This window comes from Austrofundulus limnaeus, unplaced genomic scaffold, assembly GCF_001266775.1.
Source record: "Austrofundulus limnaeus strain Quisiro unplaced genomic scaffold, Austrofundulus_limnaeus-1.0 Scaffold47, whole genome shotgun sequence".
NCBI classification, from domain to species: Eukaryota; Metazoa; Chordata; class Actinopteri; order Cyprinodontiformes; family Rivulidae; genus Austrofundulus; species Austrofundulus limnaeus.
Genome location: NW_013952449.1, coordinates 2,203,518 through 2,210,188, shown reverse-complemented (window position 1 = coordinate 2,210,188; position 6,671 = coordinate 2,203,518). Strand labels below are relative to the sequence as shown.

Below are 6,671 nucleotides of genomic sequence, written 5' to 3'. Positions count from 1 at the left end.
TGCAGGAGATTGTCTTGACCATGTCTACATGCCTAAATGCACTGAGTTGCCGCCATGTGATTGGCTGATTAGAAATTAAGTGTTAACAAGCAGTTGGACAGGTGTATCTAATAAAGTGGCCGGTGAGTGCATATAATCAGTCCATTAGAAAATCAGCTTTAGTTCTACAAATTTGGTTTGTCACTATATTTTTTCAGTGTAAGGTTGATCAGAAGCAAGCCACGATTTTAGTGATTTGTCTCTTTTTCATCAACTTCCAAAGGCCAAAATTTAACCAACATAGTGCAGGAACTGACAGTTTGTCTAACCACGAGATGTACTGGTCAGAAGGCTAAACTGTATTAATTAAAGTGCCTGTGATGTCAAATTTTTGTAATACATATGAATGCATTTTTAAAAGATGACATTGATGAAATATTGCAAAATTAAATTTCATGTCGCTGAGATGAACAGTTGAGATATTTGCCTGTGAAGTAACAGGAAGTGATGTCAAAAGGGAATGTCTGAACGTGAACAGAGTAGTGCTACAACACAGACTGTAGAGAACAATCGGATGTTTCTTATTATTTTGAGTCACAATCAGAAAGAGATGAAGAAGAGTCAGAGTTCAAATTGTTTCAATAAACAAAGACCAGAGATTTTTCTTTGTTAAAGAATTCCCCTTTGATATTACCTCCTGTCTCACTGTGGTGGAGCCAAGTTCAAAAGAAAATAAGCCAGTTAAGGGGGCAAAATGGGTAAAAATTGTGTGTATTGTTCCAACTTTCTTAAATATAAAGATGTTTCCTTTGACTTTTTGTATTTGAAGAATATGCATGTCACAGGCACTTTTAAGACCACATGGTCATCTGCAGCTCTGCTTTCACAAATTCAGTTTGAGAAGATTGAGCTGTTGACAGTTTGTGGGTCAAAGGTCATCAGTCCATCACAAAGCAAACAATGAGACAAACAGCCTTACAGCTAAAGTCAAAAATCCAAATAAAGCAAACATGCAGGATTTTGGACTGAAGCCCAGTAAGGACACAGGTCTAATACTTTTACACCTGTAGGAACCTTTTTTAAAACCATTTACACTAAAATGTGCCAGTGTGGGGTGTGTTTATTTGCTGTTGATTTGCTAAACATTTAATAAAAAGTCAACAAAATGTTAATTTCAGTCACCAGAGCTGGGGTTGCATTAATAAAGCAGTTCCTCCTGTGTAATGTTTGTCCTGACCACCAGAGGCGCTGTAGGAGAACTTGACGGAAGTTCTTCCGTTGGGCTCGCGCTGTTAGACTAGAACTTCCGGTGCAGTGCAGGGGCGAATCAATTCACATTTTAGGAAGCATTTGTTGAAATACAGCAATATTCACTGTTTATTGACAGTACAAGTTGATGCTTACTGTGTCGCTGTAACACCGACACAACATGGATGTCCCCAATCCGCCTGAAGGTGAACGTTTCCCTGCTCTTTTTCCTCCTTGTGGTTCGGCATCATGCTAAGCTAACGTTAGCCTTGTTTATTACGCCTGAACTAACAGAAGCTACGTTTGTAAATGTATTTATGACCCTGTAGCTCCATGTGTGCGCCTTTAAACAAGCAGTTTAAGTTATGTAAATTAAAATGGTAACAGCGAACTAGAGGTAATTTTTGTCTTTTTAATCTTAATGTTTTCTGAACATAACTGAGGTTAGCTGCGGGTTTGACTTTTCAAGAAAGTGTTGTTTCACTTAATCTAGTTGTCTTGATTTTGATCAGCTTTTAGTTTAAAAACAACTAGTACTCAGACAGTTCAAACTTGGCTAAAATGTTTTCTAGACTCAAAGAAGACTCATTAAAAGTCAGCTCATGGTTTGTGAAACTTTTAATGTTTTTTTTTAATGCTTAAAAATAATTTTAAACTGGGGTTTTATTTGACATCTGGACCACATTGGAAAAGAATACAATAAAACAATACATAGACTTTTCCTACTTGGAATAAAATATTTTACATTGAAAGAAGAATCAAGTAAACTTGGTGATTTTTAAAACCTTTAGTAAGATCATAGTGACATAATATCAAATACTGGACTGCCTACAACTAATGATTGTTTTGGTTCTTAAGACTTTTTGTTAATGCTGTAGGTCTTTATTGAACTTTTTACAGATATTAAAGGACTTGAGTAAAATCAAGCACATGCTTTCAAACAGCTGTTTTTGATATTCAATGTCATCATTCAACTCTGTAGTCTTTAGGTTTCTTACACCAGCCTGGTGTCTCATATATATTATTTAAAAGAACCAGAAGTAGATGTGAATATCTAGACTTCAATGCATTGCAAAATACTGAGCATGTGCTTTAGTGACTGTCAAAAGGTTAAAAAAGCTGTTTAAACTTGACTCTGATAGAGTAACATTTAAATCATAATGTGAGACACCATAACTTTCGTCCCTACGCCATACAAAAATAAAAAGTCAGATCTGCAGTGTGGACATAGCCATAGTGGACTGGGTCAGATTAAAAAAAACAGATCTATCAGACTGTCGAAAACATCAGATATGGGCAAAAACTAAAACTGTTTTTACAGTGCAAGCGTCTAATTGGTTAGAGTTTTTTTCAACCTACTTTTCTAAAGAAATCCATGTACTTTTACACCCCGTAGTTTTCAGAGAGAACTCAGAATTGGTTAAAATGAAAACTGGCTTAGTAAAGATTAAACATTTAGAAGCAGTCAAACAAACTGTCATCACTGCATCTTCAGTTCAAACCACTGCTGTGGTTTCATTAAATCCTTCCTTTGTCTTTCCAGATCAAGAGCTGAGGAATGTGATCGACAAGTTGGCTCAGTTTGTGGCTCGAAATGGACCTGAGTTCGAGAAGATGACGATGGAGAAACAGAAGGACAACCCTAAGTTCTCCTTTCTCTTTGGGGGAGAATACTTCAGCTACTACAAGTGCAGGCTGACACTGGAGCAACAGCCACGTAAGTCCTCACCAGTGTGTCACAGTGACAACATTCAGTCGCACATTTTGTGTCAGTGTTGCTAAAAAGTGTTGGCTCCTGCTCACACTGACAGAAGCACTCCTTTAATGACCTGGTACCATTGGGCCTGATTGGCAACAAACTGGTCTGACCTGAACCCCACTGAGAATCTGAGGTTCTGTCTAGAGGAACATGAGACGAACCAGACCCAAAAATCCAGCTTTGCAGTATATAATCATGCTTTTCAGTAGGACAATATTTCTTGATTTTATTGGTCTTAAGTAATATTTTAGCTTTCTTTTAAATATTTACAGATACAAACTCGATGTCATTGAGTGTCTTATTCATGACGGACAAACTGCGTCATTGTCTTCAGTGACGCGCATCGTGTCTGCAGTCTTACAGCTGAAGCCCTCAGTTTTTAACAAACCTTCAGGCTGTTTTGCTTCTTGTTTTGTAGATTTGTTCCTCCCCGGTGCCAAAGATGTTGTCGACATCCCTCCTCCTCCAATCCAGACGATGGGTCAGCTTCCAGTCGCTCCACCAGGTGCTGCTCCTCTTGACGAGCTCATCCAGCAGAGTCAGTGGAATCTGCAGCAACAGGAGCAGCACCTGCACACACTCAGACAGGTACCAAGGGGGGGGTTAAACGGGATCCAAGGAATGAGTTTTTGATTGTTTTTTTCAGTCTGATCAGCTGATCAACACTGAAAAATCAGATCTTTTCTTGCCATCATAGAGAGCAGCGTAGCTGAGACACTGCATCAAGCTGGCAGTGGCCCACATCGATGTGAGAGGTTTTATTCACTAAAGAAGAGTCAAAAGATTTGACCTCCTTTGTTTTTCTTCTCTTTTTGAAACTTTCCTGAACGTAGGAACAGATAACCGCTGCCATAGCCCTGGCCATGGAGCAGCAGACCCAGAAGCTGCTGCTGGATACTCAGTTGGACATCACAGAGTTTGACAACCTGCTGCAGCCGATCATTGACACCTGCACAAAAGACGCCATCTCTGTAAGCATGCAGTGAACATCCTGATTTAGATGATGATGAAAACGAAACACGTCCCTTCTCATCTGTGCGTGTCCTCCTCTCAGGCTGGGAAGAACTGGATGTTCACCAACGCCAAGTCTCCACAGCACTGTGAACTGATGGCGTCACATCTTCGCAACCGCATCACCACCGATAGTGCACATTTTGAACTGCGCCTACACCTCATCTACTTAACGAATGACGTCCTCCATCACTGGTATCCAAACCCTTCTTACTCATCAGAGGAATAGAGGAGCTTTCCTTCTGGCAGGCTTCTCTTTAGTTGAATGTTTTTGCTGTTTCATCTTTGAGTTTGGACTAATATTTACAGATTTTAGTTTGGATAAAGAATAACTGCTGTTTGAATTTGCAGCGTTCTTTCAGGTGTTCTTCTCTTAATTAGCCTGGTTTAAACCAAACCCTATCCTTCACTTTGCTTCGTACAAGGGTCTGGACTTGATGCATAGAGAATCGTTTCTTGCAGGAGGCGTGGCCTCTGCTGAAGCATGTGTGTGTTGTAGCTGTGACAGAGGCTAAGCTAAGAAGCTAACCGGAAGTCGCGTGTGCTGTAAACAACCCTACTGAGAGGAGAAATATACAGAGCTGAATGAGACGACTGTAAATGAGAGCTGCTGCTTTGTCAGACAAATTTATTTTAATTTGGAAGTCTTATCAACACAGACTGGCTTCATTCACTTCCTCCACTGCCGTGTACTAAAATAACTAGCAGACACTGCGCAGAAAATCGACGTCGTTCAAAACTCCTCCTTCTGTTCTCTGATTGGCCCAGGTAAAATAAACTATAAGCAGAGACTGAGCAGAAAATTGACGTTCTGTTCTCTGATTGGCCCGGCTAAAAATCTGCCAGCGAAATCCATCTCAATGGGAGGAGTCCCAGACAGAGCAGTGAAGGGAAACTAGAATTGAGCGGAGCTGCGTAGGAAGGCAAGGGCCAGGCTAAGTCTTAATGAATAATTCAGTAAAACTACAGTAAAGCTACGACACACAGTTGAATCTTGGTTGTGTCATAAAATGGTTCATGTGTCATGTTTTGGTTTACTGATTTATTTTTTGTGAAGTGATGTGTAATTTTGTTTACTCGTAGCCAGAGGAAGCAGCAGAAGGATTTGTTGATGGCGCTGCAGAAAGTCGTCGTTCCCATCTACTGTACCAGCTTCCTGGCCGTAGAAGAGGAGAAGCAGCAGAAGATCACGCGGGTAAATACATCTATGTTCTGTCTCACCTGAGCTATAATGGTGGGACTATAAACACCTGTAATCATAGATTTATTAACAAAGGTCTAAACGCTTGTTTCTTGTGGTCACAGTTGTTGCAGCTCTGGGAGAAGAATGGCTACTTTGATGAGGAGACCATTCAGCAGCTCCAGAACCCAGCTCTGGGTATTGGCCAGTACCAGGTCAGGACTTATCCCATAATTAAACCACTCCAGTGGCAACAATGGCTCCAGTCTTGCTCCAGTGTGGGAGTTTTCTTGTGTTTGTGAGAGAAATGTTAGAATAGAAACAATCGGGACTTTTTTTTATTATGTTTTTGTTTACACTCTGAGGATCCCATGTTAGTTCCACATTGTTCTCATCTATAAATAATTTTTATTAAATACTAAAGAAGACTAACTTCAGGAGGTAAAAGACAAAAGCCTGAGGACAGATTTGGTCTTTGGAGATGTTATATTTATTTAATTCAGCTTGTGTTTAACAGGGTTCCTGCAGATCCTCAAAAAGCATTAAAAGTCATTGAATTCATCAATCCAAAAATAAGACCTTAATTAGCCTTAAAATGTCTTAAATCAATCTTTCAGAGGTCTTAAAAAACATTGTAGCATCTCATCTCACAATCTTTTTGATGGTTTTTTTTTTTTGTATTGGATTTTTGTGAAATTGGTCTTAAAAGAAATTTCAAGTGGCATTAAAGAGATCTTAAAAAGTCTTAAATTTAGCTTGTTTTAAGCTGTAGGAACCCTGGTCTAATGTTTGTCCCTCATGTTTATGTGCTCGTTAATCCCTGATCCCCTGAGTGTTTGACCTCTCCTCTGTTGTGTCGCAGGCCTCCCTGATAACAGAGTATGCTGCGGTGGTGCAGCCCATCCAGATGGCCTTCCAGCAGCAGATCCAGGCTTTGAAGACTCAGCACGACGAGTTTGTCAGTAGTGTGAAGCAGCAGTCTCAGCCTGCTCCTGTGGGGCAGGCGGCGCCCCCCGCTGACTCTGAAAAAGCCCCGCCCATGACCACACCAGCTGGTGAGAAGAAACCCATCAAGAACAGCAGAACGCTTTTTAAAAGTCCGAAAACATGTTGACCTTATAGAAATAAAACAGAAAGGGAGAGATGGGACACTTGAGGTGTTTAAATCCAGTGAAAATGTTTGAAAATTAAAATGTTTTAGATTTCGACTCTACCACAGTTTAACGCTTTTCACGGTTTATGTTTCAATATTTTGCGTGAAGGAGAAGTGAAGCCTCCCATGACCGGCCCGCCTTCAGGGGACTTTGATGGGTCTGCAGCCAGACCGCAGGACTCCAAAAACTCCAGCGGACCCTCTGATATCCCCCCTAACAAGTCTGCGTGGTTTGATCCCCAGCATGTCGGACCCTGGAACCCCAACCAGCCGGTAAAGACCCTTTGTGTGTGTGTGTGTGTGTGTGTGTGTGTGTGTGTGTGTGTGTGTGTGTGTGTGTG

At 40.7% G+C, this 6,671-nt stretch overlaps 1 protein-coding gene across 1 annotated transcript in view; it reads left to right on the top strand.

Annotated features, from left to right (window-relative positions):
* The first annotated feature begins 1,267 nt into the window (after positions 1-1,267).
* The window catches only part of cherp (calcium homeostasis endoplasmic reticulum protein), a 15,906-nt gene continuing 10,502 nt past the window's right edge, over positions 1,268-6,671 (top strand). Inside the window, exons 1-9 of the mRNA XM_014008072.1 lie at positions 1,268-1,433; positions 2,771-2,944; positions 3,405-3,574; positions 3,820-3,957; positions 4,041-4,192; positions 5,081-5,192; positions 5,303-5,392; positions 6,040-6,232; positions 6,440-6,603. Coding sequence (XP_013863526.1) covers positions 1,409-1,433; positions 2,771-2,944; positions 3,405-3,574; positions 3,820-3,957; positions 4,041-4,192; positions 5,081-5,192; positions 5,303-5,392; positions 6,040-6,232; positions 6,440-6,603 — 1,218 coding nt within the window. The 5' untranslated portion in view covers positions 1,268-1,408. The remainder of the gene's footprint in view (positions 1,434-2,770; positions 2,945-3,404; positions 3,575-3,819; positions 3,958-4,040; positions 4,193-5,080; positions 5,193-5,302; positions 5,393-6,039; positions 6,233-6,439; positions 6,604-6,671) is intronic.